At 38.2% G+C, this 21,569-nt stretch overlaps 1 protein-coding gene across 5 annotated transcripts in view; it reads left to right on the plus strand.

The window, feature by feature from the left end:
• The window catches only part of CHRM3 (cholinergic receptor muscarinic 3), a 275,255-nt gene extending 253,994 nt beyond the window's left edge, over positions 1-21,261 (plus strand). For 4 of the 5 annotated variants that reach the window (XM_074537537.1, XM_074537536.1, XM_074537539.1 and 1 more), the window contains one exon: positions 5,276-21,261. In XM_074537537.1, the coding sequence (XP_074393638.1) occupies positions 5,276-7,097 (1,822 nt within the window). In that variant the 3' untranslated portion in view covers positions 7,098-21,261. The remainder of the gene's footprint in view (positions 1-5,275) is intronic. The other variant, XR_012579582.1, reaches the window with a different exon arrangement.
• The last annotated feature ends 308 nt before the right edge of the window (positions 21,262-21,569 follow it).

Genomic DNA, 21,569 nt, shown 5'->3' on the forward strand with positions numbered 1-21,569 from the left:
CTCAGGCACTCCCAGTCTGCTATCCTTGGATGTCCCAGCAGGAACACTGAGGTAGCATCCCCTTGCCTCTGCCCCCAGGAGGGATGCTCCTTTCCTCTGACTGCAGGGCTGCAAGGGAGATGGATCAGGTAGCTCAGTGCTACGCATTGGGTTCTCTATACACTCTTTAATGTAATGAAAAGGATCCATGTGGTTAGAGAAATGAGTTCCTAATTTGCTCATGGTAGATTTCAAGCTAGCAGCACAAATAGAGTGAACAAACAATGAGCAAATCTAATTCATTAATTTTAAAGCACTGGCATTTAATTTAGGTGAATTTAGAAAACAAAATATATTTATGGATGCAAAATGGAAGCATTTGAGTTGAAGTGTTACTGGGATATGTTTGATTGAACATTATCTGTTTCAAGTTGATAGCTAATTAGTGAAAGATATAGTCTTCCATTATAACAATATTTGGAATAAGGTGACAAAATTATGTGTATATATAGCTGCAGATATATGTGTGTGTATAGACATAATTGTATATATACATATATATACACATCTACTTGGCATATATACACGTATTTATATATGTACATGCACATATACTTTCATCTACAGCTCTGTATACATCTACTCGTCACACTATATGTGATACACATTTGTATGTAGATATACTGATGTGTATATGTACATATATATAAGTATATGACAATCTGTTTTTATCTACTGTGAATGTGCAAGGCAGTGGCCAGGATTTTTCCTAGTGTGCTTGATTTCTATGGTTCTGTATTCTCATTCTTCAAAGAAGCTAAAATATATTTAGTGTAATGTATTTGATATAGGTGTAATGTATAGTCATGGTAAATCTGAGGTTGTGTTCACTGATAATTCACTGTTCTTCCTGTTGCAACATAAATATTCATATGGAATCCTTTACTTTGTGCTACACTAGCTTCAATTGATATGAGCTACTATACATGTAGAACTGTGAATGCTTTAATCTTCTATTACAAGCTTTTAAAATGCTTTAATGTATTTTGAAAAATACACTGTATTTTGAGGAAAAACAAAGCAAACAAACAAAAAAACCCCACTGTGTGTTTTGAAAAATTGTTATACACGATCTTGCCAATAATCTTAGGAAAACCTTGTAATTCAAATATGTATTTTTATTTTTACCAAATAATAGTTTTGGAACAAAGTATATGTGCTAGTTTAGGTAACTGTATTAAGCATTCTGAAGGCTTCCTTTCTCTGTGTTAGAAAAGACTTTTATAAATCACTGCATGGAGCTCTCTGCTGTTTAGGCTAATGTGTATATAAGAGCAGTGCAGAAGAAAATGGAAAAATAAGGTAAGCAATTTTCTTGTCTGTGTAAACAGATGCACTGTGAAATTCTTCAGCCATAATGGCTTGCTAGTTTTGAGCTCACAGATAGCCAAGCCTTAGATTGCCATCTCACTTCTCAGAAAATGCTTCATAGAGCACTTTAAAGACAGCAAGAAAAATAGACTTCTTGAATAGGAAGGTTTAAGGAAAAGAAAAATTTTGGTAAAATGTGATGTATTCACAACAGCATTTAAATCTGAAATAAGCAGACAGAAATTAAATGCACTGAAAATGTGTGACAGTGATACTGCTTATTCTATTTTGCTTTCTATTTACAGCAATGTGCAATAAATTACACTAGTCAAAATTTCAGGCTTTTAAATCTAAATTATACCCATTTATTGAAATCATTGACCATTTTTGTAGATGCTTTCTCCTACCCTTCCAGTCGGTCTTAGTGGGATATCAAAAATCCCACTCCCTCTGGCATGGCAGAGAGCAGGGGTGTGCTGGCTGGATGTGTATGAAAGTCTATGTAGCCATTGCCTGTACTGGGCCTACACTTTTCCTGAATAATCCTGAGAAGTGTACACTGTGTCTGATGATCTCTGGCCTGTACCTTTCATAAGAGCCTATTAAAAAGCAAAAACATGAACAAAAAGACTCAAACTCACAGGGAATGCCATTACTATGATCTTAGGTAAGTAATTGTATATTCTTCGGCTAAAAGAAGTTTCCTTTGCTACTCCCTGCCTTGAAATTGTAATGTAGTGTATCATACCAATGATTTGTAAATTCTTATCATGGTATGTAAACCTGTAATCATTTCACAGTTTGATATGTTTGCCTCACTCAGGCCGTACTGCACTGTTTGTTTTACTGAGGTATGTGTGGCTGCTTTCCCACTTGGTCACACGTCATTCTGCCAGAGCTTGGCTTGCTGGGCAGGTGCTGGCGGCTGCACTGCGAATCCCGCTGTCATCTTGTCAGACCCAGGACACTCCACCCCTGCAGCACTTAAACAGAAAGCAGAAGCAGCATGGCAGCTTTGGAAAATGATGGATAATGTAGCTTGCCTTGGTTTCCTAAAGGCAAGAAAATCCAGTTGTGCTCATCTGGTATGTTGTAGTGGTGGGGGTAGTGATATTTTCTTTTTTCTGTGCAGATGGACTTATGGTTAATACATTTTTTTATTGAATCAAATGGTTCAATTACAGGAGCTTCTGGAAGAGGCAGAATAACAAAAGACTCTACTAATCATCCCACTGGCACTCCCATTTTGTCATATAGTGCAGCCAATGTAAGTTTAGGGTTCCCTCTAATCCCTGCAGAGTTTAAAAACCAAATTACAGATGCAGGATTGCACTGGACAGCAGGAGACAGATGGTGGGTTGTTCTCAGTTTCTCCTTTTCCTCAGTTACTCGACTGCTAAGGACTGTTCAGATTTTCATTGAAACAATGACTTAGAGAAGCTACTTTGAAGGCCAGACGTGAAGGAACTCACCTGAGAAAGAAAGAAAGTATTGGTTCCAACACTTCTTCAGTGTCTGAAAGACTGCAGCTGAACTATGATGAACCCAGGACTCCTCATCATGAGTCTTTTGAATCATGGCATTTCTGAAAGGATTTATCGTTACATTTCCATTGGAACTCCATTTCAAAGTCTACAATTAAATAGAATTCACAATTGGTTTATGGAGTTACTGATAGATAGTGTGGCATTTGCATATTAATTTTGCAAGATTATTTGTATCTCTTATCTCTTATGATATTTGTTTTGGATTTCAAGTCTAGCACTCAGATTAGTTCATGGTTGTGTTATACAATGAAAATGGGAACTACTACCTAGCTGTTAACTATTTTTATTTCCTAGTAATACTCTTATCTTTTACCATCACTTCTAAGTGATTTTTTTCCTACCCATTTTAATGAAAGTTTGATCTCCTTTTTTGATATATTCTTCCTGATCTTTTCTTGTGTGTTAGAAGATACCAACTTGTCTTTTTTTTTTATGAAAAAGCAGCATAATTATGTTATTGTCCTCCAAATGAACCTGTCAGAGTTTTCAACCAATACTTGACTAGATTGGCTGTTGCCCTACAGAGGTTTCAGAAATTTATGGCTGCAGAGCGGATGCTTTCTGGCTTTCATCCTCTGCTCTCCATCCCCAGTGTGAGTGAAGAAAGGTCTGCACCCTATAACATTAATAATTTCTGGCATATATTTAGCAAATATCATTATTTGAGATCTCTCTCATACTATTCTGGTTTTGACGTCATCCTGTCTGACAGCTCTGGAAAAAATGCCTGCTTCCTAAATAAAACATTGCAAGAAGGATGGTTTCCAGCAGTCCTGTCTTACTATTTTTCTTTTTAGAAGTTGAGCTGCTCTGAGTTTTCAATAATTCTATCAGGCAAAAGTCTTGAAATTTAACTGTTTGATTTACCAGAGCAGTATTTATTCATTATTATTGTGTTCTTATTCTGAGTTATACAGTGATGAATGCATTAAAAGTAGACTGAATTAGATAATAATATGACATCTTCATTGTAACCTAATAAAACCTCATTTACACTAGATATCAAAATAGGGGAAAGGTTTGTGTTAGTTATCTTACATGAGCAAAGGAAAGGAATTGCTGATCTATTTACGACATATGTTAAAGAAACTGCCCCACTTAAAAACCCACAGTGTCTTGTGGCTTCATAACAAAACCAAGTACATTTCAAGGGAAAGCTGAATTTAGAAATTAATTAGAAAAATATAACCAAACCCTTCTCTTTTGGTTAAATATTTTTATGTAAAATCAGTATGTTGTGATACTCATTATCTCATGCCATTATATATTCACTCTGGAAGAATTCACATTTAGAAAACAAACATTGACAGCATATTTTCCTCAATGTTTACAGTCAATGTTGGACTTTTTCATCTGAATTTTTTTCTTCTTGATGATATAATTCATTAACTACTAGGGATCCAGTCAGCTGACTAGAGAAGCTAAGAAATGAGAGAATTGCAAGTTCCTAGTGTGAACATGTTTTCATTTTATGTTACTACTGGGGGGAAATGATTAAAGCCTAATTATAAATTCCTTTCATGATTTTTTCTGCTATTTTACTTAAGTGTTTAGTGATTGCTTTGACATACATCTGTCAAAGGTTTTTTTTCTGACTCTAGAGACCATAATTTCAAAGGAACTTTTACCGTGTGTTGCCCCCAAAGAAATTTTGAAGTCATTAGATGTGCAAAATCCTTGGTCCAAATATAAAAATATGCATGAAAAAATGAATAGTGGCATGTGCAAAAAAAGCTAATGAGAACTTTTACTACTTTTATCAGATAGCTGAAAGGTAGATGAAAATGGGAAGAGTTTTGCAGCCTCACAGATTAGAGTAACTTGACACAGTGAAATTGTGCTGGCTGTTATCACCATAGTTTAAGGAAAGACAGAACAATATTTTTGTTTGCTATCAGCTATAGCTGGAGGCAGCAGAGAGGCTGTGGCTCTATTTTGTTAGAGCCAGGATAGCACTGGGAACCAGTGTTGTTTTGGAACGTGCAAGATCTGTGGCTTCATATGATTGGAACCTAATTTTTAAAGGCTCCAGGATTTTTGAGATTTTGAGTCCAGGACAGATCCTACAGGGTGTCTTTTAATTCAGAGTTAGAGTTTGGGGGCATTTTAATACTACTGTGCATTCAAATTCTCCTGGGATTTTGGTTCCTCTGTAATTGAATGTTTATAAGGAAACACAATGTGATCACTGTAAAGAGTTCAGATTAATCACAGTCTGGACATCACATACAGTTTTGACTTGAAATATGTCACAGGCAGCTTGGCTTTTTAAAGACGTCTTTCAAAGTGCTAAAGTGATTTTATGTACAAGTATGAGGACGATTATTTAACATCTTCACCTGTTCACTTGATTTTTGTTTGGTTTTTCTCTGCTACAGACTATGTCAGAGAGCCACAATGATCATGCATAATAACAGTTCATCCTCGCTCCTTTTACCGAATGTGAGCTCCTTCTGGAAGAGAGATTCGCATGGACCAGGACTCCTTGATGAAGCAGCATCACTCATTGGCAGCTATGATTTCCCTCAGACCACAGAGAGTTTTCCTTTCTCCACTGTGGAATCAACAAACATGACCCTCAATGCCACAAGCAAAGACCCTCTGGGTGGACACACTATCTGGCAAGTAGTTTTGATTGCTTTCCTCACTGGGATCCTTGCCCTGGTGACCATCATAGGAAACATCTTAGTGATTGTTGCATTTAAGGTTAACAAACAACTGAAAACAGTCAACAACTACTTCTTGTTGAGCCTTGCTTGTGCAGATTTGATCATCGGTGTTCTTTCCATGAATCTTTATACCACATACATCATCATGGACCACTGGGCTTTGGGAAGCTTGGCCTGTGACCTTTGGCTCTCCATTGACTATGTCGCCAGTAATGCCTCTGTCATGAACCTCCTCGTGATAAGTTTTGACAGGTATTTTTCCATCACTAGGCCACTGACATACAGAGCCAAACGAACAACCAAAAGGGCTGGGATAATGATTGGTTTAGCATGGATCGTCTCTTTTGTTCTTTGGGCCCCTGCCATCTTGTTTTGGCAGTATTTTGTTGGGGAGAGGACTGTGCCTCCTGACGAATGTTTCATCCAGTTTCTAAGTGAACCTATCATCACTTTTGGCACTGCCATAGCTGCCTTTTATTTGCCAGTCACCATTATGAGTATTTTGTATTGGAGGATCTACAAGGAGACGGAGAAGCGCACCAAAGAGTTAGCAGGGCTCCAGGCCTCAGGCAGCGAAGCGGAGGCGGCGCGCTTCGTGCACCAGACAGGCAGCTCCCGGAGCTGCAGCAGCTACGAGCTGCAGCGGCAGAACATGAAACGCTCCGCCCGAAAGAAATACAGACGCTGCCACTTCTGGCTCACAATGAAGAGCTGGGAACCCAGCACAGATCAGGGGGACCAGGAGCATAGCAGCAGTGACAGCTGGAACAACAATGATGCTGCTGCCTCCCTTGAAAATTCAGCCTCCTCTGATGAAGAAGACATTGCTGCAGAGACCAGGGCCATCTATTCAATCGTGCTGAAGCTCCCTGGTCACAGTGCTATCCTCAACTCCACAAAACTACCCTCCTCAGAAGATTTGCATGAGTCAGGAGATGAACTGCAGAAATCCGACACAGAATCGAAGGAAAAGAAACCTAAAAAATTGCACCCTCCCAAAGGTGTTCAGGATGGTGGAAATTTCCAAAAGAGCTTTACTAAGCTTCCAGTTGAACCAGAATCAGAAGAGACAACCACAGCTTCTGATGGCATCTCATCAGTCACCAAGACATCGACAGCCCTGCCCTTGTCATTTAAGGAAGCAACCCTGGCAAAAAAGTTTGCCTTGAAGACCAGAAGTCAGATCACAAAACGGAAACGAATGTCACTTATCAAAGAAAAGAAAGCAGCACAGACACTCAGTGCCATTTTGTTTGCCTTCATCATTACCTGGACCCCATATAACATCATGGTTCTGGTGAATACCTTTTGCAGCTGTATCCCCAAAGCTTTCTGGAACCTGGGGTATTGGCTTTGCTACATCAATAGCACGGTGAACCCCATGTGCTATGCACTGTGTAACAAAACATTCAGAAACACTTTTAAGATGCTGCTGCTGTGCCAGTGTGACAAACGAAAACGACGCAAACAGCAGTATCAGCAAAGGCAGTCTGCCATTTTTCATAAGCGGATCCCTAGGGAGGCTTCATAGAATAGTATTTTTTAAACAAATAGAAAAATAACGAAGCAGGGATGTGATGGGATGGGACAGGATGGGGTGGGATAGGACAGAACAGGATGGCATGGGACAGGGCAGGATGGGCAAAGTAGTAAGGGATGAGACAGGATGAGTTGATGAGGGAAGGTGTGTCCACGGTGCTGATTCTGTGATTTAGACATGAAAGCAGCTGCCAGGCTTATTTATCCTTTCAATAAATCCAGTTTAATATAAAAGTCAATCCACATTCAAAAACTAAGAAACTTCAACATTTTTACTAAGGAGTGAAAGATTTAATAAAGTTTTCCTATGAATTTGTGAGAAGCTGTATAGCAATTATAAACCCATTACTGATGTGCCCAGCTCTTTGATTATAATCAACTCTGGGATCTCAGGTAAACACATCTAGCTAGCCCAACTTTTCTTTTTCCAAGGAATCCAACAACTTTCAATTCGAGTTACATACAGATGTAAGAAGCTAGTGAAACGGGATTATGAAATTGAGACACTGTATAGGTTGAAAAATTGCCTCTTGTTGTCCTGGTAGAGCTTCCTGTCTACTTCTCTTCTGATATATTGTTAATTGTACCCCTTATTCCTGATTTCTGAGTATCTCTGTGTGCAGCTGATGTTATATGTGTGTGAGTGTGTATGTATGCATAGCATACATTCACACCTCTGAAATGCGCACATACCAGGAAAGAGGTGACCTATTTGTTCTAGCTTTTACAGGGCCCCCCATCGTGATTACATGTAATTGAAACTTTTAAAAAGTTCGAAAATCATGTTATAAGCATGTAACTCATTATTTGCCACCTGAAATTCAAGTTTGTCTCTGGAACCAAAACATAGTGTCCACGTTTCAAACTGAGAAAACCAAAACATAGCCTGTGAGTTTACAGAGTTTTATAATTGGGTACTTTCCCAGTAAAATCTTAATCTTGAGCTCAGAGTCTCTCCTCAAAGTGATCATTAAACGATACAAAGGGGAAAGGAATTGAAGGCTGCATTCAGGGAAGAGCAGGAAGCTGTCTTGGCAGGGCACAGGATAATAATGAGAGCCCAGATCTGGGCTGCACAGCACCAGTGCCCAAAGGGAGCTGCTCAGGAGCCAGGTAGGTGCAGCCATCAGCAGCAGCGCCATGTCCTGCTGGGGAGGCCGTGCTGCTGCCAAAGCACACACAGCTCCTGCAACGCCTTGTCCTGAGCTGCACTGTGGGGATGCACCGCCCTGCTCAGAGCCAGCTCACATCCTGTGTGTGTGCAGCACCTCTACGGCTTCCCATGAAAGTTCACGTTGTAACTTTCTGATAAACGTTGGTGGAGCCCTGCTGCTTGCACTGTCTGCCCGGGTGATCTTCAGATGCAAATGATTTGTTTCAAAGAAATGCTTTATTTTTGCATGTGAAGGATGGTCACTAAAAAGTGTTTGTTGTTCACAACCTGTTTTAAAAATCATCAGGAGAAGTGCACCTAAATCCGTTTGATGCCAGGTTCTTCAGTGGTGTGAAAAATGTGATATTGCCAATTTGTAACCTGGCAATTTTTGATAAAGACAATTTTAAAAGGGCTTTAATATTTATAGTTTAGACATGACCAGTATTTCCTGGTATTTGTGAGGTGGTCTGCACCAAACATGATTTATAAATGTCAGAGGTCCCCTGGGGAAAGGATTGTACTTTAAACTGTTGCTCTAAATCTGATATTTGGTTTAGTTACATGTTGAAAGATAATTTTGTATTCTCCTTTGAGCTGACCAAAACTTTTTTTTTTGTTGTTGCTTAGACTCTTATTTTGCTGAAAATAAAACAAGTATCTTATTTTACAAAGGGGCATCAGTGTTGTGAATACAGAACTGATGTTAAAGCTGCTTTTGTATTCAGTGTGAGATGGTGTTTACAGATGATTTTGACAACAGTGGAAATATATTAAATGGTGTCTGTGTATCTAAACTATTTAATTTTGTGTTATGTTCATATAAAGAAATATTTATACATATTTCACCAAATGTTTTATTTAATGTTGATAAATATTGCTCTTCAGTCTTCAGCTGTAGTGTCCTTTTAAAGTGATTCATAAAGGTCTGCTTGAGAAATGAATAGACTATTCCTAGCTTTCTTGTTATTAAAAAAAAATTCTCTTTTGTATGAGTTGCTTAAAATGTCTACCCTAAAGTAATCTCATAAATTATATTGAACTCTACTGCAAGTACAATTTTAGTACAAAAAAGAAAAAAGTTAAAGCTTCATCTATGTCACAATTGCATTTTGAACTGAAGTTACTGAAATTGTTTTGCTGGTTTGCCACCCACATACAAAGGCACCCATGTTGCAAAGAAAATTAATTACCTTTATTTATAGAAAGAAGCATATAAATGAAAATTATTCATTACTCAAGTTGACCTAAAAATGTTTTAACATTTAAATATATATCTATATCTATATATATTGCCATATTATTATATTCTGATATCTAGAGTAGTGCTGTGCCCCTAATACACAAAATGTGAGAGCATGCAAGGAAGCCAGAGTTCATCGGGGGATTTATGGTATATTAGTATTGATTTTAAAATGGGAAACTATTATTTTTATTGAAGTTAAGCTTCCTTGAAAGCGTCTGTCACCACTGTTTACATAATAGGAAGAGTTAAATCCTTGGATTGTTCTAACAGAGAAATAAACAACCTGTCTTTTGATGTGTGAACAGGCTTTAAAATGTTATTTACAGGTATCATAAAATGTGTATGTATACACATATTGTAGCATAGATCAATTTAGTTATTATTTATTTAATGGAATATGCACTATAAAATATTAAGAATTTAGCTGTGTTACAAGTACAGTGAGCATCAATTTAATTTGTATTTTATATGTTGCTGTATTTGCTTTAAACCCATGCACACACAAAAATTTTAGCTGTATGCACTAGTGGATATATTATTTATGAACACAGGCGCACATAATAGGTTGCAGAAGAAGAACAATGCAAGACCAATGACACAGAATTACTTTTAGGAAGTACAATGTGTAATATTTCATCTGTTTTGAGGAAATTTAAGTCAGAAACACAGTAGAAAGCGTCATTCTGTGGCAGACAAACAGCTCAGTCCCATTAACCCTCCTTACAGCTCTGAAAGCTGGCTTTTCAGAGACCAGTCTCCATTAATTGCAATAATACAGGATTAGACTCCACATGAAAAGGACCAAAAAGTCAGAAGAGATAGCCAGACAGGAGCCAATGGGTAGTCTGGAGAAAGCTTTGTAGAACAGACTCAATCACTGTCTGTCTATGAACAGGCAGCAAAATACATTATATGTTTGGCTTTTTCAGAGTGAAATTGTGATAGAAGTTTATTACTTCTGTACCGGCATAGGCAGTGAGAGATGTCTGGTCTGAAGATCTGACGGCTGGGGCCGTGGTGCATGAAGCATTTTTCCTACTCCTGCATAACACACTTTGAACAAAAGTGAACTACAGATCAGTCTGGCAGTGTTTGAAGCTAAACAAGTATAGGAAAGTCCTGAGTAGTTTCCAGGATCTAACCTGGTGGATCTGTGTAACCTAAACAATAAGTAGGCTACAGGGTTCTGGCAGTAGGAATATGCACACAGATATTCTGAGAGAGTTGGTGACTTTCTCAATTATGTGCAGCTTCATTTCCTTACTTGGCTGTCTTGATTATTATATTTCTTTACTTATTCTGCAAGAATATTCTAAAAAAACTTGGTTCATTATCAACCTTATAGATCTAAAAAGTGAGTAGAAATCCTGAAATACACTTGGTTTGCCTCTACAGAATGCAAATATTGAAGCAAGAGGAAGTTTTAAACTTTTTTTCTCTAATCAGCAGCATCAAAAGTTTTAAAAATAGTTATCATCATGCGACCCTATATACAGTAGGGATGGTCAAGCAGTGTCATACTATCTATAAACTGCTTTTCACTCACCCCTTACCCACTGGCTATGCATCACTATTCAAATTTATATTCAAGATTGTAAACCCTCATTTTCCTCCTGGTGGCTTCTAGATTCTTGTGCTAAAATATGCTCTACAAGCCTGTCTTGTTATCAGGTGTTTTATCCTTTCCTTTCACAGTCCCTCTATGCAAAATTATCTGATCTTACATTATCAAAAGACACGTTACTAATTTCAGGAGTTGTCAAGTGTTGAGATCTGATACTTTTTTCCTAAAGATGTATAAAACATATCAAAAACAACTGGAGAAGGCTTCACATTTGCCAGCTCCTTATTGGCAGAAATTTTTGGTCTGTGCCATAAATGGTCTGTTCACCGAGGCTGACCAGGGGATGACTTGTCCCTAGCAATGTTCTCCCAAACCACCACTAGCTTGAACTTCACACAGTTCATGAATCATCATGTATTTTAATCATCATGCCTTTGGGAATTTTTAAAAAGCATATATATTCATTGTGGTAGTTCCACCCTCTGCGATTTTCTATTTTATATATTCTTTATATCTTTTATGTATTTGCCCATTGAAATACCATTGCCCTGGCTTCTGGGAGCATGTCAAAGTGATACATATTTGTAGGTCACTTCTTTTTAGCCCCAAGGGTATGCAGAGTTGTCTGGTGGAGCTGAGGTGTTCATAATGGTGGCTGCCTCGTCTGACTCATGCACTGCACTCCCATGATACCCAAACACTCTGTTTAGAAGCTTAGCTAAAGCATGCATGACATTCAAGTTTTCATGGAATTAAAAACTTCATTTAATTAGGATGTTCTTCCTTGGAGCCTTGTAGCAGGCATAGATCATTTATAGCATCTGCACTTTTCTACTTCTACATTTTTGAGCTGCCAGAAAGACAGTGGGCAAAATGCTAATTTGTAATGTCTGATATTTGGGAATTTTTGTACTTCAGCTTTTAAAGTAAGGCAGAGATAATGCAGTTGTGCCATTTGTTGAAAACAAATTGAGTGTGAATTCTACACTATGTTTATTTCATTTCATATACCATGGCACTGCAACTTGGTTGAGACTGAGCATCACAGTATTTGAGGTCACTGACAGTGCTTCACAATCTTAACTGGCAAACTCGTCACCTGTGCTGTACTGGAATTTGGGACTTTGACTGCTCTTCACCACTCACACTGCACATTCAAAGTATAACATAGATTGTATTTTTTTTTCTCTCGAAATATCACTGTAGTTATTTCAGATCCATTCCTAGATGTGCTTGAGGATGCTTTGCTTAATTTTAGATATCAAGACAGCTCAAGAGAGCCAATCCCTGCCAGGGGTTGTTTAATGGAGGGAGCACAGGTAACATGGGAAAACATTAAGAGAAGTGCTACTTATTTCATGGCCTATTCCTACATGCATGGTGTGGTGTGCATATTGTACCTATACATCTCCATGCACTGTGTATGTCTCAGAAGCATGTGTGTGACCCTACCGTGCATGCACATACAGAGAGGTGTACCACATCTAGAGCAATGTTTACAGATGTATGTGCACACTTAGGCTAAATTGTCAGCCATGGTAAACATTGCCTTTGATGGCTCATCAGTTGTAACTGGACAGTGAAACTGTGCTTAAGTCTCCTCTGCTTATCTGCAAGAAAAGTTTTCACATCTTCCTTTCCTGAGTGCATATTTTTTACAATTGCATTGTCCTTATTTCTGGATATGGTGTTTTCAGTGTATTGAGCTGGCTTTTTAGACATTACCCAAAATTTAGAAATGCATCAAGGCTACGCTATGTTTAACTCCATTACATTACCCAAACTCAAGCTGCCTTTTTTCAAATAAGAAAAAAAGGCCTCTCAGACTAGATTCTGTATAGGTTCATGTAAGAGAAACTTCTATGTCCATGTGAACATCACTGCCAGTTTCTCAAACTTGAAAGAGAAATCCAGCCACTATGAAAACAGTTGGAGGCAAATGTCACAAACACAGCAAGTCATCACTGCAGATTCTTTGAGGTAATAACAGCACTCCTTCCATTAGAAATTAGAGGGGAAAAAAATTACCATCCTCTGTCATCCCATCCTATTGCTCTGCCATTTCTTTTGCATAATATAATGCTTTTCATTTGCCAGTCTCATGGATGGAATTTTGCAGGCTTTAAAAAACCTCATTTGCCTGGTAAGAGTAAGAAATACCCACTATATCTAGGTCATTCACCCCCTTCTGAGTTTTCAAACAATAAATCCTTAACTGTGTGATGCTGGCTTAAGGGAGTGTCTTATGAAAATGATGATAAAACCATTCAATTAAATGGAGGAGAGGTAACTTTTTTTTCCAAGCTAGTGAAGCTATAAAATTTATGTAACTTGGCAGAAAGTGTGGAAAAAACCCCAAGACATTTAAAGGCTTTATAGATGTGCACATCCTCCTTGCACAAGGGTGAATAAACACATGTACACAGTGCCCAAAAAAGTTCAGTGTATGAATGACTCTGCGAGCCAAGAGCACACGTCACCATCAGCTACACTGCTGGCAGAGCACCCTGGCACCCCACTCAGGCCTCCATGAAGAGATCCTCCTTATGGCACTCTAGGACTAAATAATAAGGCCTTAATATGTAAGCAGGGCTGGTTTGTCAGGGTGCATATGCATTTTCTGGGAATTTAATGGGAGATTCTTTCTCGATCCTGGACCAAAGTTATTTAGTGCATTTACTGGAATGAAAGAACTTTTGAAATGATCTGGTAATCGTCACTCAACCATGCCTAACAATCAGAGAAGCACAGGGTAGTATTGTGCCAAGAGAATTTAAATTTACTTTTCAATTCATTCATACAGGCATAGTTAATTTACTGAAAATACTCAAAAGACCTGAAAATTTTTACACTATCATGGAATAAAAGTCTCTGGACAAGAATCTGATTCCTTATGTAGTTTCAAAACATCCAGTCTTCTTGAGCCTATTTTTCTTCTGTATTGAAATCTTTGGGTAACAAAGAAACCATAGTTACTCCTGAAATACTACGTCCTCTAGAGAAACCAAACGGATGAGGAAATGGCCAAATGGCCTTCCTTAATTTGTGCTTAATGTGTCCACATTAAGAATTATAATTACCATTGTGGCACAGACTAATTAACACCATGGGGCAAAAGAAATGAGCCAATTTACTTTGAACCCTACTCAGTGCTGCACTCTGCTTATGCAGATCCATCACAAGAAATAGGCCTGTGCTGTATTTCCTGATGCTCAGCACTTTTCTCCACTCATTACTTTTATCCTTCACACAGATCACTCCCCTCCTATTGACCACACCTATCACAGAGATTTATTGAGTATACCTATTGAATACCCTCTGCCATCAATATATAAATATGTCATTTCTTTGCATCTGCAAAGCTCTATGAAATCAGATGTAGCTGGAGTTAGGCAGCTTTTATCCTCCATTGGCATGAAATTTTCAGAAATACATTCCATTTTCTTGCCTCATATCTCCATTAATGATGTTTATTTTACAAGTGATATTAGGACCAAAACTTTCCACGTTTGAGCCTGTAGAAGTATATCTGAGTAAATGTTTTGTTCCTTTATTCAAAATGAATGTGATTTCTTGGCCATAGTGTAAGCTGAACAAAATCCTCTGTGTGAAGGATAGAGCAGCATTTATCTCCTGCTCTGCCCCTGCCCTTCACCAAATATGATCGAAGGTCCTTTCAGGTCCTTTCAGGTCCTTTCACTTGTTTTCAAAACACTGCAGCTACATTACGTAGTTGCATATTTCTCCTGCTGTGAGACAGGAAGGATCCGCATGAAAAATGCCAAGAGACTTAATCTAATGTGCACAGGTGCCACTTGTGGTTTTGTTTGATTTTGGTTTTTAGTCTTTGCAATGCATATTGACTGACACAGAATCCATTATTAGAGTAATATAAAGACTAAGGATGGGCAGCTGCTCTCAAAAGCAAGCTGCATTGGGATGGATCACTGAAGTCCATGCACTAAGTTTGTACAGTAATTGTACACAAGAGCTCTTAGTTAAAGCTGTAAAAAGCCTGAATTGCAATTTGTTGCTTTTCAAAAGAAGTAAGAAAATTATAAATATAATGTGTAATTTTTCTGTTGTACGCTGTAGATGTTAGAAGATGTCAGTGAAGATGTCACTTTTTTTAAAATTAATCATCCCTGGGTTCCTAGAGGTGTCCCATCACCCAGTTGCCTCTCAACCCAACTCCTCCTGCCTCAAAGCTGACCTGCAGTCATGGGACTTTTGCCTCACTCATGGGAAGCTGGAACTGAGCTCCTGCCCCTGCCACCCCACAGCAGGAAGGGTGTGGGCCACACCAGTCAAGCTGTTACAAGAAAGAGCCATAAGCTTCCTGCTTCTGTTTGGAGATAGCGGGTATTTTTGTGATAGAAATAGAGATAACATTGCAGGAATCTGATGAACATATTTTATGTGTTTCCTGATATGTTCCTATTACTTGAAAGTTTTCTGTTCTGCTGGTTATGGAGCAAAACAAGTCCCAGAGACAATATCTGAATACATATTTTAAGGCTTGAAAATTTAAAATGAATTGACTTTTGCCTGTTGCTTTCTGATTTTGAAATACATGAAGAAATTTCATGCAGTAATTAAGCATCTCAGAAATAGATCTCCTGAAAAAAATTTGAATTTTATGCCTTATAAAACTGATTTTCTTCATCAAAACCAGTGGAGCTGAATGTACTGTAAACTCATAAAATGACAGGAAACAGTAGGAGAGAGCCCCTCAACTTCTGCTGTGTAAAAAGACAGTGCTGGAGCATTCACTCAAAATCTGGTGTCTACTGATCTAGATATAGCTACCCATTCAGGTACTAGACAGAAAATTAGCATTTTTTAAATGATTGGCCAAGTTGATCTTTTTTTGCTAACACCTACCTTGCTGTGCAGCATTTTTTCTGCCATCTAATTAAATTCTATGTCTTGGTAAACACTCAGAAAGAATAATTGGCCCTAGCTCATATTGACAGCAGTTTGCAAAACACTAGCACAGTAATTGGAGGAGTAGAGGCAGATAATGATGACGAGCAATCATTTTCCTTGGCTTTGGTGTTTTAGAGGAAGCTTCACTTTTGCAGCTGATAAAAATGAGAGTAAGAGATGTACTGAGAGAGACTCAAATGCTTTATTCTCCCCTCTGTCATGACTGCCACCATTGCAGTCCTGAGGGCAGGAGGTGGATGGCTGTGTGTTGGTAGAAAAATCAATACATTGGTCCAGGTCAAGTGTCCCACGAGAGCTCACGTTTCTCCTTTCACCGCATGGGTATCAGCCCAAAATGTGCTGTCAAAACTTGGCTCCCACTGAACTATCACGGTGGAACTTTGTGCTCTTAAGAGATTTTCTCCTGCCAAGATGCTTTAACACCTTTTTTTTTTTCCTTTTTTTTTTTTTTAACTCTCCACAGAAAACTAATCAGGTGGCACCTTCCCATGTGGAAATTTCCTTGCAAATACATTACTCTAATCTTCAAATTATTTTTACCCTGTATGCCCCTGATAACAATTGCATTAATATAAGTAGATAAACTCATTTCTTTAGTTGCTGCTCATAGAGCGGCTTGCTAGTTAAGATAAAAACAAATTATGGGATATAAAAGACATATCTGATTGTACAGTAATACACTGTGTGCCAAGCAGTCGGTGAGGTAAGGTTTATATAACTGCTAGATGTTGCTTGAACTTTTGAGATATATTTCCATGTTATTTTTTCCTCTCAGGAACCAAAACGGGGGCAGAACACAGAACACTCAATTAAGAAAAATGTAATTGTTTTGATTGAAGTAATTTGAGATTACAAGTTGCAAGAAGGCTAAACAATCTAGAAAGTGTTTTGAAGTCTTCATCATGTAGATGCTTTCCTTTGAGGAAGCTGTCTTTCCATTCAGCGTGGAAGGACTCCCCTTAGGTGTGGATTTGTAGAAGGAAATTTTGTCTCTAGTCATATGCTACAATATTTTTGACTGCTATTAATTCACTTAATGACCCAGTCTGTTGCTCAGTGAAATTGCTGTGCTCTCCTAGCGACGGTGAAAAACAGCCTTTTCTGGGGGCTGATCCAAGCCCAGCTCCAGCTGGCTTTTCCAGAGGGAAAGGCTCCCTCTGTGCTTCAGAAATAAACATTTTTCCCCAGAAAAGCAGGAGGCAGCCAGGCCCCTGCCCCATAGTGTGTGGGGCTGGACTGTGTGGCCTCCCACCAGCATAACATATCTCCACTTTTGTGCCCTCACCTTGCACTCTCTGGGCATGGGCCAGGGAAAACATAGAGCAAACAGAGCAAACCACTCCCAGCCATTTTCATACCCACATATATATATATATGTGTATATATACACATATATATACACACGCATATATATATAAGTATATATATATATATGTGTGTGTGTGTGTGTGTGTATGTATGTATACCTCCTTTCAGCTCCCTTCCTGCTGCCCCATGACAGCATATTCACACAACAAAAACAGTGGCTTCTAAAACAATTTCCAGCTGAATTGTAGACTGCAGTGGTCTTTATTACCAATAACATTAGAGAAAAATGGAAATGAGGAATTGCACAGCTCTGGCCTGTTTATGACTCCTTCCTTTCTCATTTAAATGATGTACACAGAACATTTAATTGTTTAGAGGAAAGACTGTGGATTACTGGTGCAGCATTCTGATAGATATTTTAACATATTCAGAGAAGAGAAAATTCAGTCTCAGAAATAGGCATCTTGGATTTCTTTTTTATTTCTTACCAAATTAATTGCAGGCAGTTTAAGACCCACGTCTGCACAAGTGTCTTCCTGTATATTTGACAATTGAGCAATTTTCTCACATGTGCCAGTTGGTTCAAATTTCTTTCTTTATCTGTCTTCTTACGAATGGTTTCTGAATTGACAAGCCTTTGCCTTTTTGCTGGTGCACAGAGTCTGTTTGCACCAGCCTTAGTTTAAGTTATCAGGAGTGATCCAGCCACAGTATGAATTTCCTCCACCTTACCTTATTTTACAGATTGAATTAGACCCTTGGAATTCCCAATTATCACATATTCAACAGCCAAGAAGTTTTGGTAAATGCTTTTAATCTTCATAATATTTAATAAAGTAATCATGTGCATACAATTGAGGTGTTAAAAATGCCAATCCATAATGCATCCCATTACTTCAAAGTACCATATCAAATATATTTTCCTATTAGTTATGGAAGCAAATATGCCAGTGCATAGCCAGGACTAGCTATGTAGTCTATAATGACATCTAATACTAAACAGATATTCTTCAAATACTTCATTAAATAATTTGACATAATTCATCTTGGCCAAATAGACTTAGTTTAGTTCAATCCTGCTGTTAAGCTCTCTTCAAAATTCTCATTACCATCAATGGAAATTCTAGAAAGAGCAGATAAATCAGTCTCATTATAGGACAGATAAATAACACTTTGGGTTTATATTTCTAGCTAATATATGTAATCAAATTATTTAAAATATAAACACTCAAAGCCTGTTCTGTGCCCTCAGGGAACCCCTTTATCCCACTGCAGCAAAGCTGCATATAGCAGGATATATTCCACTAATACAGTCAAAAATATATGGGTGTATAAGAATAAACAGCTTAAAAAATCATACTGTAAATGATGTGATTGAGTGAAACTGTATGTATATTTTTAAGTCTTCAGAATAGTTGAAGTTTTAACTTATTTCAAATTTTTAAGTTGAAATCTATTCATATTTGGAAATTTTGTACAACCTTGTAAAGTTAAATACTATGTCACTGTAATTTATTTTTGTTTTCATATATTGACACATGCTCATTTATATATGAAGTGTACTGTTTATCAATTGCTTCTAAGGCAGCAATAAAAACATGAAAGTTGTTCTCATTTTCCTGTCGCAGCTGTCATTTATGTCCAGTACACTATTTTAATACTTTTAATTGTGTTCTTTACTAAATCAGAGTGTGTACTGAGTTCTTAACTATATGTCTTGCAGTTCTCAGTGAATACAGGGGCTTTTAGAGCTGTGAGAACTTGGGATACACTTTGCAGAAGTCCTGGAAGGGGATTGCCACTTCAGTCCGTCATGCCAAGAGGACATCAGGAAGTGAAGGGGAGCAAAAAGTCAGAACTCCTCCTCTTTTCCTACAAAGTTTGGTTTTACTTTTTAAGTGGTGGTTTCTCCATCATACCATGTGTCATTTCGGGCTCTGAAGTGTGGGGCATTCAGTCCTCTTACAACAATGAATGTGGGTCAAAGCTTCAGGGCACCTTAAAATACCAGCCCCACTGTTGAGATTCCATTCAGTCAAATAGTACTTCTCCAGTTTCCTTTCCTGTTGAAGGAAAGGCTTTAGAACTTTCCTCCACAAGCACAACCTGTAGATGTCCTAAGAACTTCCCTCACCTTGTACACTATTGGATGTTCCTACAATTTCACAGCCCTTTGGAATGGTTGCACAATTCCAGCTTTTTCCTTGGGCCAGCCCAAAGGCCAGGTGTGTTACAGTGTGCAAAGTGTATGTTTCATTTATCACTCATTACTATGAAATGCAATCGTCTAGTTACTAGAAATGCAGTCATCTACACTAGTTACTATGAAATGCAACCATCTACAGACATTTAAGTTTCATATCAACAGCCACTATAATAGAAAGGGCATGGGAGGAATGAACTTAACTGGAGGGGTTTCCTCCAGTGATTCAACTTCTTTTTCTCCTTGCTGATCTGAGGAATATAAGTCTAAAGGGAGATAGAAAAAATAAATGTCACTTTATATGATGTTCTCTGCAATAAAGTGCTAGAGGAAATAAAAAGACAAAGGCAAGGCCCTGGACATTGACCACACATAATATAAAAGGGAAATTAATGTTGTGAAATGGGTGTGTTTGCTTTTTATAGTTACTGCAAAAGTGCATTATTTTGTTGTTACATGTCATTTGGCATCTGCTTGGGCCATGAGGCTTTCTTTTTCATCGCTATCAAATTTCACCTGTTTTCCTTCCTTTTGTTACAGGATGGAGTAGATTTATTGTCACCCTCTCAGGAATTGTGTGAGCTGTGATCACAGAATAATTCAAGCAGCTGGAGCACAGCTGGATGCACTGAGCAGCTGAGGGGGCCACTCGTCCAGCCCCAGCCAGCTGACCCACAGTGAGCTGCTTGTGCCAGGCTCAGGAGGGAGATGAGCAGCAACACACGTTCCCATTACAGCTGAAAGTGGTAACACTGCACCCAAAATAGGAGTGCCCTCACAGCTGATACAATCTGACCTGTTTATGCTGTAAGAGATGAAATAAAGAGGGGAAAGAAGGAAAATGGGAGTTGGGATTTTCTTGCAGTATCTTGTGTGGCTGGAATGGGCTGGTAAATTTGCTTGGCGCAGTCTAAAGGAAGGCCTGACTATTGGGATGCTCAGGAAAGACCTGTCTTGGAAAGTCTTGTTGCTGTATTCAAAGGTCAGTTGCTTCAAGCAAGGCTAAAGCAGTTATAGATTGAAATCCTGGATTAAAGTTTCAAAGGTGCTTTTCAACATTTCTAAAGAAAGTCTGGATTTGGACTAAAGCAAGCTCCTGATGCAGGTAGCTTGAAGCTGTAAAGTCCAACTCCTGTCCAGAAGCCCAGATAATAGTCCTTATGAAGTTATTCATTCCTAATTCTCTTTACATCCTCAATCTTCTCCTTAATGCAGAGAACTCTGTGCTGTTCTCATTTTAAATATCATTCAGGGTGCTTTGTCAAATAAAACAATAAAATATGTCCTGTAACTACTTATAGCTGCCATTATTGCAGCTAAATGCATCTGGTTGCTGCAATAAGAAAATGTAAAATCACATTTCACTTTCCTCTAGCCAGCAAGCTGTTTCCTGATGATGCTTTCAAAATGGAAATTTACTTCTGCTTCATTGTGCAAATATCCATATGCTGTGCTTTTTCAGTACTTATGTCAGACAGCTGATGCAACTCTTCACAGCTTTTTGGCTGTGCTACTTAATGCAACTAGATGTGAATTCTAGTGAGTTAGTTGTTTGTATCTTCTCTGAAGCTGTTTATCCTGCCATGAAGTAGTAAGTCAGCAGGGAAGCATGGGAAGTTGATTTATTGAAAAGGTTTAACAGCAATATTTTATTGCTTCCATTCAGCTGAAATAAAAAAAAAAAAAAGTAATACAGCTCCTAATGCTGCTCAAACAGAAACTGAGAGTACATTAGCCTGTTTCCTAAAATTACCACACAATTTTTTGCAGTTCCTTCAGAAAGGATTTGCATTATCATTAATTAAATATACTTGTTGCTCTGAAATACGTTGGATAGGTATCTTTTTGTAGCTATGAATTATGGCTACTAAGTGGATCTTTACATGGCTTAAATTAAAGTGTGCTTAACTTCAAGAAAAGATGGGATTTTTTCCCCCAAAAAATATCCACTGGGGATACAAAGAAAGAGCAGCACAAAAATCTCCAGTTAATATGATGCAGATAAAAAGCCCTCAATTTTGTTTTCTGTGCTCTTTTGCA

Source organism: Zonotrichia albicollis, chromosome 3, assembly GCF_047830755.1.
Source record: "Zonotrichia albicollis isolate bZonAlb1 chromosome 3, bZonAlb1.hap1, whole genome shotgun sequence".
In the NCBI taxonomy this organism is placed as follows: domain Eukaryota; kingdom Metazoa; phylum Chordata; class Aves; order Passeriformes; family Passerellidae; genus Zonotrichia; species Zonotrichia albicollis.